General features: G+C 43.2%; 1 protein-coding gene across 4 annotated transcripts; it reads left to right on the forward strand.

Annotated features, from left to right (window-relative positions):
* The first annotated feature begins 9 nt into the window (after positions 1 to 9).
* Positions 10 to 15,792, forward strand: abhd18 (abhydrolase domain containing 18). Of its 4 annotated transcripts, none has more exons than XM_072718559.1 (13): positions 10 to 86; positions 1,377 to 1,485; positions 2,807 to 2,891; positions 3,146 to 3,246; positions 6,321 to 6,396; positions 7,387 to 7,471; positions 8,303 to 8,330; positions 8,792 to 8,930; positions 11,346 to 11,435; positions 11,731 to 11,832; positions 12,928 to 13,282; positions 14,129 to 14,291; positions 14,679 to 15,792. In XM_072718559.1, the coding sequence occupies exons 2-13, from the start codon at positions 1,394 to 1,396 to the stop codon at positions 14,740 to 14,742; spliced, it is 1,380 nt and encodes a 459-aa protein (XP_072574660.1). In that variant the 5' UTR covers positions 10 to 86; positions 1,377 to 1,393; the 3' UTR covers positions 14,743 to 15,792. The 4 variants fall into 4 exon arrangements, with proteins under 4 accessions (XP_072574660.1, XP_072574659.1, XP_072574661.1 ...); XM_072718558.1 differs by lacking the exon at positions 10 to 86 and adding an exon at positions 107 to 258; XM_072718560.1 differs by lacking the exon at positions 10 to 86 and adding an exon at positions 107 to 229.
* Positions 15,793 to 15,879: the final 87 nt, after the last annotated feature.

A 15,879-nucleotide genomic window follows, 5' to 3' on the forward strand; every position in this document is an offset into this window, starting at 1 on the left:
TTCCGGGAAAGCATATCTGTGACGCACTTCCGGGAGCCGACCGCTTTCGAGTTCCCATTGGTTCATTGTTGCCCACCGGGGTCAGGGTAAGTTGTGAATGTATGGTTCATAGTTCGTCCTTAGTGACGGACACACCTTATGGGAGTCTTAAATGAATAATCGTGCGGGACGCTGTGCTTTTTAGATATTTCAACCTAGCGATTAGGAACACGGTGGCTGAATGAGAAAGGTAGCGATCTGACCATACTAGCTGGCGCTGTAAGTATCAGTACATCGGACAACTTCTGAAGGCAGGAAACTGAGGTCGTTCCAGTTTATGCTGTCAAGTGTCCACTGATTAAACACCAAAGGTGACCCGATCCGGGTCTCCAGGATTACACCTTTAAATAAACATGATGATTAGAGGAAGAATGGTTTTAAGTCTTTTAGTGGAAAATAGACTTGTTCTTTTTTATTTAAAAGTCAACTCTATAACGTTATTTTTCATGTAAAACAGTTTAAGTGTCCATAAATGGCGGAGGTCTTTGAGAGTTGCTGTGTTCTATAATAAGGCCTCAGTTAGTGAAGTTAAGTACATTTTGAGAAGGATAAGCTTAAACTTATACCTAATTCATTGGTACCTACTTTTGCTACATCAGGTAGTCAGCTGCTAAGTAAATGAGATCTTACTAAATTGTCATTTATTTAAATCTGCTGTTCTTGTCTTCGATAATGCTCTGTCGCAGTGTTACAAATCCATTTTGCAGAAGAAAACCTTTCAATGTCACCTATGAATATGTGGTTTTATGTTCTCATTAAAAATCATTAGTACGAGAGTATCCTAATACCACTTAATTGTCCGCGTCATTAAGTTACATTTTCTGCAACATTGTTCTTTTCTATCAATGTGAAATAGTTTTGTCGAAGTAGTCTTGCTTCAAGGTTGGCAATTTTGCACACGGATGCTGGCCCGTTTGAATTCATAATGAAAACAATTGTTTTGGACCGATATCTGACAGGCCTGTTGTTTTTGGTTAGAGGGGGAAGCTACATTGGCAGATCAGGGCTCAGTCGCTCTTGTTTTTGGCATGATAAATCCCCTGTAAGGAACAGAGGCAGGTGTAGCCAATTGGAGTTATCTGTCATATTTGGTAATGACATCATAGAGCAATCGCTGCTAAGCTGGGAGTGATTTTATTAATATGTCATCCTGGAGAGCTGGTAGTGAGGCACTTGTTCCATCCAGGAACATGTGCTGCAGCTGATTTGCAGCTTGACATTCTGTGGAGCTCCTGTTAGGGCTGAAGCCATCACCAACTTCATCAGCCTATTCATTTGTAGGATCTTTCTGGCTACGTTTTGGATGTGATTGAACACAGAGTGTACCCTTTGTGTAGGTGACGAGTCCTTGCTGATGGGTGTGAGCCGCCTGGATGTGTTTTACAGAAGGCTTCTTCTCACCAAGCTCTTCATCCAAGGTTGGGGAAAGCCAGAGGATCTGAAGAGGTACCGTAGCACTGCACTCGACGAGTTTTCAGTCCTGGGTCTTATCCAGGCTTTGATTCTGTTGCCTGTATTTTTCTTTAGACACTGTACAGCCATTCAGCAGCTTCCCTTATTGAATCCTATAATTCAGTGGTACTGTGTGATCTGATTGTTATGTCATACAGGAGATGCGGGTAATGCTTTTTATGATCATACTGCAAAGTGTTCCGGAGAGTATGATTTGAAGTTTGTGACATTAATTTGATGGTGACCTCATGTTTACATTATGGCAGTCACTGAGAAGCAGTAAATCTGGATCTATAAATTTGTGTTGAGTTAATTAGTATCATTATAAATGCCTGTATCTTAACATTTTCCGTATAGTTCCATCAGTGGGTTAATATATGGATATTTTTTTGGGTTCTGTTCCATCTAAACCAGGGGTCTCAAACTCCAGTCCTCAAGGGCCGGAGCCCTGTGTAACTTAGTTCCTTCCCTGTTCCACCACAAATGATTCAGCTCAAGAGCTTTGTGGTAATTAGCACAAGGAGTTGAATCAGGTGTGTTAAATGAGGGTGAACCAAAAACTGTGTAGGGCTCCGGCCCCCCAGGACTGGAGTTTGACACCCTCCGATCTAAACACTGTTAGCATCTCAAAACACATAAAAACATTTTATGATTGGTTACGTTTCTTTCATAAAAAATTATAAGTGCACCCAGAGAACGAAGATAGGCATTACTTTCCTGGACAGTATAATTAAGACTGATAGGAGAGTGAGTGAATTTCATTCATGAAATATGACTGTGGTTTGCTGCACTCTGTCCATAACAACAACCTTAAAAGACACAAGAACATATTGCTCTTTGTGTAATGCAGAATAATGATTGAGGTTTTGCTTCAGGAAGAAAGGGGGAATTGTCTTTTTTTTGGGGGGGGGGGATATATTTATATGTTAAAAAAAAACAGAAAATCTGTTCTGTACTTTTTTTGTGTGAGTAACATGTGATGAGGTTTGTTACAGCGTACGACACACCTTTATTTGATATTATGGCTCATTTCATTGTGTATGCACAGTGACCATGAAGTTGACTTTTGACCCACGATAAACATCTGATGCCAACTCCTACATTGATTGTGCTTAAAGTACTGTAAATGTTGCATTTATTTAGGATCTATAATAATTAAAAACAAAACAAGTTTCCTTGGTAAGATGTGTAAATTCATAGGGTACATTGTATTATCTATATGAAATGCAGAGGGGCATTGAACAAATTGTCATTAATGCACTGCATTTATGAAATCCTTAATTGCATGTTTATTTATGGCTCGTTCTTACCGCAGAATATTTGAGTTCCGGAAGATTATTGGCGACAGAGAGAAGTGTAAGGATTTGGTTCCTAAGGATTACCCGGTTTTCATTGACAAGGTACCCTTTTTATGGATGTACAATGAAAATGGAACCTCTGATTTGCATTAAAATGTATCTCAAATAAAAACCTGGATTGCGGTTAAGTTCCTAAGACTGGTTGTGAGTTAAGTTCTGGTCATCCAATCAATTCTTAAGTTCTAAGCCCTCCCACTTGGTGTCAGCTGATTGGCTATGTGAGGAGCACACCACTTGCTGGCATGATCTACCAAGAGGGACTATTTTGGACTGATGGCCTCTTTGTCTGCCTACAGATAGAGGAGCAGAATGACTGCAGGATTCTAAATGGTCATTTTACATCCCCGCTGGAACATTTCCTGCCTGGCATCTTACCGGCTGAGTCAGTGAAGGCCAGGTAAGCCCCTCCTCCTTCCCCAGGAAGCCCCTCCTCCTTCCCCAGGAAGCCCCTCCTCCTTCCCCAGGAAGCCCCTCCTCCCACTCCAGGAAGCCCCTCCTCCCACTCCAGGAAGCCCCTCCTCCAAGATCAGAGTCAGACTGACTGTTGCAATTTCTTTGCCTTGAGTCTAATCCATAGGCTCACACCATTTGCTCCCATATTTTTTTGTAAATGTGATTTATGGAAGTTGAAAATACCCAAGCTTCAAAAAGTCACTGTAGGAAAAAACAAGCCAGCATGTCATCCGTGTTCTTTTTTTTGTCTTCTTTTGATCGATCAAAGAGAGGGTCTATCCCAATCCTGAGATTAACGTCTCTCCCCACATGATTTACGCAACTCTTCTTATAGTTATTTGATGATCTCTTGACTAATGAGGAAATTACATTTCATTGGTTAACCCACAAATAATTTGACACACCCCTGTCCAACTTACTCGTTTCTGATTGGCTCCCCTTCCTTAGCCCTCAGCTCAGTGTTATTCCAGACGTCCACCCAACGCCAACCCCAGATTCCTTGATTACCACAAATCAGTGTTTCTGTAACCCATGATTGTTATTTTTCTTAGGGCTGCAACTAACGATTATTTTGATAATCGATTAATCTGTCGATTACTTTTTCGATTAATCGATTAATCGGATGGGGGGGGGGGGGCAAAAAACAATTTGATTTCCAGCAATTTTTAATAACCCAGTCTGTCTTTGTACAAAAGTTGTTTCCAGCAACTCCCATGAAAAACAAATGTATGCTGCATTAAGAGTATACAAAAAAAATTAATAATTTGTAGCAGCTTAATCAACGTAATGAAATACACAAAATCTTGTTTTATAAAGTGCAACCAGTATGGTGCTTTAGATAATGTATTCAGTACTCCAGTTTTTTAATGTAAAAGCACAGACTATCGCTGCTGCTACTAAGAATATTATTAAATAATTGTCTAATGTTATTTAATGTTGATACACATATACGACAGGGGGAGAGAGCACGCCAGCGAGTCTGTCTGCATTTATTACGGACAAATAAAGTAAACATTTATTGCGAAGAAAAAGCCTTTTCCGCATCTTATGCTAAAAATTACTGAGCAACGCAAATAAGACGATTGGTGACGAAAAACCCGTGAACGGCAGGCGGCAAATTTTGTTTTAAAACGTGTCCGGTTGTTTCAGCATACTACAGTGATGAACTGTAAATAAGATAAATAACATAAGGCTATTTAGTTTGTTTAATAAAAGGACAAGATATAAACCTGTTCTATCGGAAAGGTAGCCTTAAATGACTTCTGTTGCGATCTGGAGCTATATAGAAAATGAAATTAAATAAAATTAACTTGGGGCGCCCACCTAATAGAATGGTAGGGTAAACACGTTGTGGTATATGTAGCCGCATTTCTAGCCCCATAATAGCTGATTGTGTTGACAACCACGACTTCCCCTGCGTTCATTTAAACACATGTGCGTGTGTGAAGGGACGGGGCGGGTAACGCGGCCGGCAGTAATGCCATTGGTTGCAGTTATTAGTTATCCAATCCGACAGTAAACGGCTCATTAATAAGAATATTCTCAGAGTTATGGTCTCGAAATAAAATCCCGAGTCCATGACAAGAACGAGTACAAATACGGCTGATTCAAAGACAAGATCGAGACCTTCAAAAACTGGTCAACATTTGATATTACTATAAATTTCTATCGTGAAGAAATGAAGCAGTGGTGTAGTGGTAACAAGAAATTTAAGGTGGGTAAACTATGTGCACAGCAGTAAAAACGGTGGGTAACTATATCATTAACATTAGTGATCTTAAAAAAGGTGAGTAAAAGCTGTTTTGTAAATTTAAAAGGTGCGTAAATGGCGTTTATGTGCATTTACTTTTTTCTTTTATGGCGGTCGGCATCCAGCTTAATGGTACTTTACTGCCACCGCGGCTTTGGTTAGCTTACTGCTCCCAAATTAGGAGGTCGCCACTGTACTTATGTGTATAATAACGTAGACCCAACTAATCGATTATTAAATTAGTTGGCAACTATTTTAATAATCGATTTTAATCGATTAAATCGATTAGTTGTTGCAGCCCTAATTTTTCTACTAATCAATTTACCCTTGATATGGTGCCAGTACTGGTCCAGTCGTCAAAACCATCCTGCCTCACATCTCCTCCTGCCTTTGTCAGAGGACAGTCACTCTGGCATCTACCCCCACCTGCCGGGGGGATCACAATATGATTTTCAGTATGGAGATCCATAAAAGTTTCCATAAGTTCACAAGAAACAAAACTTGCCAAGCTTTGAAATCTTAATGATTTGCTCCTTTTCAAATAAATATATGATTGGTTTCCTAAATATACACACACAAGTCTGTGCAAAGTTTACCTCCAATGTTTCTGCATGAACTCTGCATGCACTGTTCCAGACAACCATAATCATTTCATCCTTGCTGTTGGGCTCACTCAAAAAGAGTGGTGTGTTCGTGAGAAATTTAACAAAACTGATGTGAAAAGCAAACAAGAACTGGTCACCAAAAGTCGTTTACTTTCAGCTGTATGGAAATATTTTGGATTCCACAGAGAAAACATTGAGCAAAAGCAAGTGATTTGTTGGCACAATTCACGTTAACATCGCCGACTTGTTTAACCGACTATGTTGGATAATATCAAGTAATATTTTGCTAAAGTTTATTTTGGGTAAATTTTTCACTCCTTTTGAGCCTTATTAACATTTTAACATTTATCACAAAAATTCACATCACAATATTTTCTTGGTGAAATTTTTCCAGGTTCGTGCAGCACCAGCCAATATAAATTGCAGATGGGATTGTAACTGAGTTGTGTTTTAATCTGAAACCATGTCAGTGTTTGTAAGCTGTTGAGAGCTGCGCTTGTTCTGATGGCGGTGTTGGTATTTATCGATAAAACTCAACAAAATAATCAGTATTCATGGTTGATTAAACAGAGCAGATTTCTCATTAATGGCTAACTGGTCAGGAATTGAATAGGTTTTATAGTTTATTTATGTTTTATTGTTTACTTTTGTTGTTTTCCAAAGGTTTCAGTTCATTCTACCAAGGAAGTGGAAGAAGTTTAAGCCAGTATGCATTCACCTCGCCGGAACTGGGGATCATGTGAGTATGGAGGACGTCAGCTTCAGACAGGAAGCTGGAGGGTGTCCCATTCCCTCCAGTGGGGGGGGGTAGACCAGAGGGTGTCCCATTCCCTCCAGTGCTGAGGGGAGAAGCCAGAGGAGAATAATTTAAAGTCTGTCACATTCCTTACTAGTTGTAGCAGTTTCATACTAGTTTCAGTATGAAATGTTTAGTGTCAGTATCAGTAGTTTAGGGTTTAAGTAGCAGCTGTTATGTTAGTAGGCTGGGTTGCATTTATTTTTTGACATTTATCCTATTTATCCCACTTAATCCTTTCGCATGACATTTGCTCCATTTTAAGCTGGAAGTAGAGTTTCAGTGAAGGTAGGGAGGTGGGTTTCTTATTGTGCTGTTGGGGTATTGTGACCCAGAGCATGTAGCGACAGCTGCCTAGGCACAGCGGGTGGGGGTAGATGCCAGAGTGACTGTCCTCTGACAAAGGCTGGAGGAGATGTGAGGCAGGATGGTTTTGACGACTGGACCAGTACTGGCACCATATCAAGGGTAAATTGATTAGTAGAAAAAATAACAATCATGGGTTACAGAAACACTGATTTGTGGTAATCAAGGACTCTGGGGTTGGCGTTGGGTGGACGTCTGGAATAACACTGAGCTGAGGGCTAAGGAAGGGGAGCCAATCAGAAAGGAGTAAGTCGGACAGGGGTGTGTCAAATTATTTGTGGGTTAACCAATGAAATGTAATTTCCTCATTAGTCAAGAGATCATCAAATAACTATAAGAAGAGTTGGAATAAAACATATCAATGCTAATGTATTTGAATACATCTTAAGGGCATAATATTTATTGATGGGTTTGTGAAATGATTAAAGGCTTCTATATAAACTTAGCCAGTATAACACGGTCAAAGGGCCAGACATTCAGTTTAGGCCCTTATTGAGTTGGTGGTCTACATCCTGATGTTCTGCACAGATCATCATCTCTAACAAAGAGCTGCTGCTTCTGTTTCAGTTCTTCTGGAGAAGGCGGACCCTGATGGCCAAACCGATGATGAAGGAGACGGGAATGGCATCGCTGCTCCTGGAAAATCCATACTATATCCTTTATGGAGCAGCTATCCACCAGCATCTATGTTTCTAACAGCTTCACCTGAAAACATGGAAATACTTACTCAGAACTATTTACAGGTTGCCCTGTAACAACACATTAATGTAATAACGCCGCATTATGTACAGTTATAACTCAACAAAAAAATGTTACGAATTTATAGCCTGTATTATTTTATATTTCAACATTAACCTTTCATTATTATTATTACTCCGCTGTGTAAAAAAGAGCATTAGCATGTTTTGTTTGTGTGTCTTTCTGTGCCACTGTGACAGAACAGCAAGCAAAAGTTCAAACAAAGAACAATATAGAAAGTGACAAGCACGTCGGATCACTTGTTAATTTAGTAATGAAGTTACTCTCGTTACAAAGGGTTTTGAGAAACATTAATCAACAAGTCATCTTAAGTATGAGACAACAAACTACTTAGCGTCACGAAACTTACGGGAAATACACCCCCGAAAATTTCCAGAAATTCTTCTAATGAAGATGTTATGTTATGATTTTTGTTGAGTTATTGCAAAATATGTTATTACTACATAATGCATTGTCACATGCTCATGTAAGGAGGCTCGCCTGTGATAGCATGTGATGTGCTTTATTTTTCTAACATTTAATATGCTTTCCTTACGGCCTCTGTGTTGCGCAGCCTCAGCGTTTCTCTAAACACTTTTGCCTTCTGCATATAGCGCTTACATTTTACCCATTTTCATCGCTTGTCATGAGAGATGTCTCTGTTCTGAGAGGCCTTAAGGCTTACTGAGGGAATCATGCTGAGCTCTTTATTACATGTAGAAAAGTTCTTGACTTGAAATTTTACATGGATACAGAAAACCTAAAGAGCAAATGTAAGTCTTTGATTTAAATGATTTTAAATGACTTTTTTTGATACGTGCGCTTTAAAGAGAAATGCAGTGACTGGAGCCACACAGTCTCCTTTTACATCGTGTGTGTGTGTGTGTGTGCTGTGCTGTGCTGTGCTGTGCTGTGCTGTGCTGTGCTGTGCTGTGCTGTGTGTGTGTGTGTGTGTGTGTGCCTGTGCGTGTGTGTGCCTGTGCTGTGCTGTGCTGTGTGTGTGTGTGTGTGTGTGTGTGTGTGTGTGTCCTGTGCGTGTGTGTGCCTGTGCGTGTGTGTGCCTGTGCTGTGCTGTGCTGTGTGTGTGTGTGTGCCTGTGCTGTGTGTGTGCTGTGCTGTGTGTGTGTGTGTGCACGCGCCTGTGCTGTGTGTGCGCCTGTCTTCTGTGAGCTCTCCGCCGGTGGCCTGCTGACTCCCACCGTTCCCTCCGTCCTCTGTGTCACTGTCCATCCAGTCGCTCCAGTCTGCGTAACGTGTCCGACCTGTTCGTCATGGGCGGGGCCCTCATCCTGGAGTCGGCCGCCCTGCTGCACTGGCTGGAGAGGGAGGGCTACTGGCCCCTGGGCATGACGGGCATCTCCATGGGGGGGCACGTGAGTCTCTGCGGCCACCGACCCAGCTCAGGAATGTCTTCCAGCAGCCATAGGAGAGCAGTTATAACTGCAGGCTTGACGAGCTTTGCTGTTTTACCCTTGAAGGACATGAATCACTGCAGGACAGTGCTTCTCAACTTTCTCTTATCGCAGAACCCCAGTGTCCAGGAAAACATGTTTGCAAGAATGACAAAAATTGCCAGTGTTCATTAAAATAAACAGATTTTATTGTGGTTACACTGCCAAACCATGCAGTTTCTTTTGGACATAACTCAAACAAGGTTTCACTCCACTATATCCACCAACACTCTTTTTTTTTTCTAAGTGTATGATATGGCTCCAAAGCAGAAAGTCAGTGATCATGAACAGTATATTACCTAAACCTATAATCCATTTGCCAAATGGCTGTGAGGTTGGATTTGGTCCCGAACCGCTGCGACTCCCCCACACCCCGTCTCTCTCACCTGAATACTAACACATGTGCCTCATTTTAGTTTCAGTTTCTGATAATTGCCACTCCTACTTAACCAGTCTAGCCAGTTTTCTCTACACAGGCAATTGCCGACTTATGTCTAACATCCGAGTGTTAAGCAGCCCTGCTTCTCCCGAATCTCCTTTTTGGCTCCGTGTGCCTAATCGTCCTGATCCCCAGTCCTGTAAGTGTGTGTCCCATTCCCCCTCTTGGAATGAGTGTGTGTCCCATTCCCCCTCTTGGAATGAGTGTGTGTCCCATTCCCCCTCTTGGAATGAGTGTGTGTCCCATTCCCCCTCTTGGAATGAGTGTGTGTCCCATTCCCCCTCTTGGAATGAGTGTGTGTCCCATTCCCCCTCTTGGAATGAGTGTGTGTCCCATTCCCCCTCTTGGAATGAGTGTGTGTCCCATTCCCCCTCTTGGAATGAGTGTGTGTCCCATTCCCCCTCTTGGAATGAGTGTGTGTCCCATTCCCCCTCTTGGAATGAGTGTGTCTCGTTTTCCCCTTGTCTGCACGTATGCCTGCCTTCCCCTGCACCCCCTGCACACACCATTCAGTCATTCGACCCTTGCTAGTGACTTTGACTACATCCTTTGCATAGTATATTGGTTTCCTGTCTGTGTCACATCTCCATCCCCTGTTCCAGTGAGACTGTGTCACAATGCTTCTAAAATCAGAAGCCTGAAAGGCATTAAACATGCGCTTTACAACTGAACAAACCCTCATTTTAAGGCTTCAAAAACAAATATTGCAAACTGTGATATTTTTAACAATGTTTTAAAACTAAATGTACCAAGTAATAATGATTGCTCACCTTTCCCCTCCTACAACACCCCCCTTAAACCGCTAACTGAATGGTTTTATTTTAGCTGTGGATTCTGGGATTCTGTGTAACATCACGATCAAAGCTCTTGCACTGCTTACAACAAGGAAGGAACACTATTAGTTTCTATTAAAATCTTTAATGGAGCCCTAATTTTAACACACGCCAAAATATATACAATATAAATAGTATCATCAAATGTCCTGTTTTGAAAAGATATCGATATACTGTAAAAATTTTATGTAATCTACTGAGCCCTATCTTTACCAATGTAATATATATATATATATATATTTTTTTACACTTTTCAAATAAACTTCAAGCCCCCTCAGTCATTGCTGAGGCCCCCTAGTGGGCTGTGCCCCCCACCCCGTTTGAGAACCACTGCTGTAAGAGAGGTGGACATGGGTCCAAGTGACTAGAGAAGGTGGGACCAACCAATCAAATGTCTTAGACCCACCTCCTCTACAATGTGATTGATTGGTTCAGGGAGATAACCATTCTTCCTTCTGCCCTCAGAACATCTTTATGAACGTAGAACTCCCATGAGCTCGTATTAGGGGTGACCAAGGGGATGACTTTTGGGGGCTCAGCCTCTAGGGGGCGCCCATTAGTGTGTGAGTGTGAGCATGAATTACAGTAGATTTGGTTTGGAAAAGGTGGAGGTTTGTTTGGCAGAATTTTTCAGGGGCCCTGCCTTGTCTTTGTGCGAATTTGTGTATAAGAAATGTTTGTTTAAAGTAAAAGCATCAGTTAACAAAACATTAAATATGAAGTAAAAGCTCAGTTTTCCATTTTAGTTCAGTTAAATCAGGGGTGTCAAACTCCAGTCCTGGGGGGCCGGAGCCCTGCACAGTTTTTGGTTCACCCTCATTTAACACCTGATTCAACTCCTTGTGCTAATTACCACACAGCTCTTGAGCTGAATCATTCGTGGTGGAACAGGGAAAGAACTAAGTTACACAGGGCTCCGGCCCCCCAAGACTGGAGTTTGACACCCCTGAGTTAAATGATGATATTTCGTACATTTCGTACAGCATTACACCCTAAAACAGGATTTTGATTCATCACGCTGATCTGAGATTGTTCTCATTACCCCTTACTCTGGCCCTTTGACAGATGGCGTCTTTAGCAGTTACAAACTGGCCAAAGCCTATACCACTGGTGCCCTGTCTGTCCTGGTCCACGGCGTCTGGTGTTTTTACTACGGTGAGATGCCCTGAGCTCTTTTACGTGGAAAATACAGGAATTGGTTTTGGTTTGGTACAGAACAAGAAACTTGTCAGTAGCAGTATATAGATTAGTACAACAATATAGATGAATATAATAAAAAAATACAACATAGAAAATAGATTTTGGCAATAATAAATCTGGAGTCACTGTTATAATACTGTTCCCATTGTATGTTTATTCTGTACAGGACACTGAATGGTAAATAAATATTTAGTTATAAACAAACCCTGTTTGCTTTATGATGATAATCGCGAAGGTTTCCGCTTCACAGGGAGTCCTGAGTAAGGCAGTGAACTGGAGGGAGCTGGAGAAGCAGTATGCCACAGACACAGTGTATGAAGAGGAAATCACCAGGATGCTGGAGTACTGTGGGGTCTGTGTCAGGTGTTACTGGGATGCTGGAGTACTGTGGGGTCCGTGTCAGGTGTTACTGGGATGCTGGAGTACTGTGGGGTCCGTGTCAGGTGTTACTGGGATGCTGGAGTACTGTGGGGTCCATGTCGGGAGTCACTGGAATGGCAGAGTACTGTAGGGTCCATGTCGGGTGTCACTGGGATGGCAGAGTACTGTGGGGTCCATGTCGGGAGTCACTGGGATGGCAGAGTACTGTGGGGTCCATGTCGGGAGTCACTGGAATGGCAGAGTACTGTGGGGTCCATGTCGGGAGTCACTGGGATGGCAGAGTACTGTGGGGTCCATGTCGGGAGTCACTGGGATGGCAGAGTACTGTGGGGTCCATGTCGGGAGTCACTGGGATGGCAGAGTACTGTGGGGTCCATGTCGGGAGTCACTGGAATGGCAGAGTACTGTGGGGTCCATGTCGGGAGTCACTGGAATGGCAGAGTACTGTGGGGTCCATGTCGGGAGTCACTGGAATGGCAGAGTACTGTGGGGTCCATGTCGGGAGTCACTGGAATGGCAGAGTACTGTGGGGTCCATGTCGGGAGTCACTGGAATGGCAGAGTACTGTGGGGTCCATGTCGGGAGTCACTGGAATGGCAGAGTACTGTGGGGTCCATGTCGGGAGTCACTGGAATGGCAGAGTACTGTGGGGTCCATGTCGGGAGTCACTGGAATGGCAGAGTACTGTGGGGTCCATGTCGGGAGTCACTGGAATGGCAGAGTACTGTGGGGTCCATGTCGGGAGTCACTGGAATGGCAGAGTACTGTGGGATCTGTGTTGGCCGTAACCAGGATGCCAGAGTGCTGTCAGGTGCCTGCCAGGTGTCACCGGGATGCCGGGGTACTTCAGGATCTGTGTCAGGCATCACTGGGATGGCAGAGTACTGTAGGGTCCGTTTTAGTCTCCAGGATATACCTCAAATTTGTCTTTCCACATTCTCACATTTTTTTAAAAGCATATCACATCCACAATATTCTTTTAGAAAGTGAACCACTCATTGAGCACCAAGTTGAGAGAGAATGTTATCTTCCAAATTCTCACTGGAATCCATCCCTGTCTTTACAGATGGATTCATTTAGGATGGGGCAGGACTTTGTGAAGAACTCACCCAGCAGCGTCGATACCCTCTCCGGCCTGGACCTGCCAGCTGACTTCCTGAGCATGCCCACACCTCAGGCCTCTGCCCTCAGTGCCGGGGGCAGGGGGCGCTCCGGCGGACAGGCCTCATGGCCAGAGCGGGGATGCGGCGGCGGGCTAGATCCCATGCTGTCTGCCGTGAGCAGCAGCCGGCCTCACCTGGACATGCTGACCGCCAGGAACGTGGCCGAGCAGAGGCAGCCACACCGCTCCCTACAGCACGAGTCCCTGGGCTTCATGAAGGGCGTCATGGACGAGTGTACACACATTGCCAACTTCTCAGGTGAGATGCCGGGGCACAGCCAGGTCACACATTTAAAGAGCATGTTTCCCTTCAGTTTACCAAGGGCTACATCAACTGCTGGTGCCTGGTGGTTGTGGGTTCAGCTGGATTTAGCTATAATGAGCCACCTGTTGGACATTGATGTAATGTCACTTCTTACAGAAATACTGTGTTGAGGATAAAGGGGCCTGAGCTTCTGAGATGCCGGAGGGGGGACTGTGTGGTTTTTACAGTGAGAGACTCTGCTCCCTGCACAACTGTATATTCATCTGAAACAGTGTTTCCTAATCCTGTCCTCGAGGACCCATAGACAGAGCTGGGAAGGAGCAAAAATGTGAACTGTCTGGTAGGGGGCTCGGAGGGAGCAAAAATATAAACTGACTGTGGGTCTCTGAGGACTGGACTGGGAAACACTGATCTAGAATAGTCCATTTTTGCTCCCTCCCAGTTTCCAACACACCTGTACTGGTTATTATCTGTCCTTGAGTATTGGATTATTTGTTTCAGGAGTTCTCAGAGCTTTGAGTGACCATAAATATGGACTGTTTGGGGGTCCCTGATGACTGGGTTGGAAAACAATTAATAAGCTTACAAGCTTACATCAGCTTGACCGCATTGTCATGTTTCACTGAATGATTATAGTTAGCTATTAAAATTAAGGGAGGACAAATTGCAATGAATGACGCATCATACAATCCCAATAAAGAGCCTGCAAAAAAGATAATGCAAAATTGTCTTTTAATTAGTCAGTGGTTAAAATCTAATGCTAGCTGTGCTACAGAGAAAACAGGCAGAGCTGCAGTGTTATTGGCAGTGAGTTTTTATGTGCCACCCCCCACTGCTCAGTGCCAGTGGATCCCAGCCTGGTCATCGTGGTCCAGGCCAAGGAGGACGCCTACATCCCCCGCTCGGGCGTGCGCAGCCTCCAGGAGATCTGGCCAGGCTGTGAGGTACGCTATCTGAACGGTGGACATATCAGCGCCTACCTCTTCAAGCAAGGGCTCTTCAGGTAGGTGTCCTCAGGCAGAGCGTCATGCAGGCCCTCTTCAGTAGGTATTATGTTAAAGGAGCCTTGCAGTTAATCTGATCCATTCCATACATCCTTATGTTAAGTTCTTCCAGTCTATTTCGGGTGTATTTTATTGTTGAGTGAAGGGTCATCTATAGTCTACTTTTTATGTGTATTTGTTTAGAAAGGGTCATATTTTAATTTGGATAAAACATTTAATTTCAGCAGGATTGTCGTGATTATTGTGTCTCGCTTTACAATAATTTTTTAAAAATTTTGTTTGCAGTTCCAAAAAATGGGGATTTTGCAAGACAGCAGCTTTTTTGGGTACCTTGGTAATGTGTCTTCTGAAGATTAATTTGCATTATTTCTCTCTCTCTTCCACAGGCAGGCTATTTATCATGCCTATGACAGGTTTATTCAGAAGTATTCCAAGTATTCCATCTTCTAGCCATGGACCGGAACATTCTAAACGATCACATGTCTTTGAAGGTCTGGAAGCCGCGATCTCCAGGAGGTCTAACCACCATCAACGGAAGAGGGAGCATTGTGAAAGGCTGAATATGTGGGTTTTTACTTGTGCCATTAAGTAACACTCTGGTGCGATGCTGTGTAGCCTGGGCTGTGATTCGCTGAGACCAAACAGCATCTCAAGCCTCCATCATAACTTGAATGAGCAAAAGGGGGAGTGGCCCAGTAGCTCGGTGGGAAGCGCTGTTGCCTCACACCTCTTGAGAGTGCAAGTCTCACCCCTGTGGTGTGTGTGTGTGTGGGGGGGGGGGTTTGCATCATGTTCTCCCCATGTTGCTGGGGGTGTCCTCCTTTAGTAAAAAGACATGCAGGTTAATTGGCATATTTGGTACCCGGTGTGTGTGTGTGTGTGCGTGCGTGCGTGCGTGCGTATATATGTGTACCCTCTGGTGCACGTGCAACCCATCAAGGGTGGACCCTAGCGTTTTGCGCCCACCCCTTCATCACCCTGACAAGTATTTGGGTAAAAGACGACAAGGAATTTCAACATGGCGTCCTTCTTCATGACTATAACCCTGGACCTTCATGTATCGTGCATTTTTGGGGTATCACCACACACCGTGTGACACAAGGACCTGCAGGGACATGTGTACTTTAAGAGAATGGGCATTTGTGCTTATGAAATCTTTAAATAAATGATTAGATTTTATAGCCAGATGTCAATCATAATTCCATTAATGCCAGCATCTGGTATATCTTAACCACTGTATTGTTTTCAGTGCTGTTAAGGTATCTTTATGACAGGTAAGGTCCATTTGAGTCATCGTTGAGCCCCCAGAACAGTGAGAACTTCTGATGGCCTGTGATGTCCTAAGTTTTTTTTTTTTTTTGATAAATTTTACTAATAATTAAATACATAAAATTAACGACAGTATTGAACATGTTTGCAAAATACTACTGAAAAAATGACTGGGGAATTTGTATTTAGATGTTTTAAAAGCTTTGTAAATTAAAATTTGTATGACCCCTGGCCTTGTCCCCTTTATTAATTTTGTCACTAAACGGTCTGTTAGTAAACATGTTGTTTCTCTTCACTTTTCTTACTGGTGGTACACAG

This window comes from Paramormyrops kingsleyae, chromosome 12 (genome assembly GCF_048594095.1).
Source record: "Paramormyrops kingsleyae isolate MSU_618 chromosome 12, PKINGS_0.4, whole genome shotgun sequence".
NCBI classification, from domain to species: Eukaryota; Metazoa; Chordata; class Actinopteri; order Osteoglossiformes; family Mormyridae; genus Paramormyrops; species Paramormyrops kingsleyae.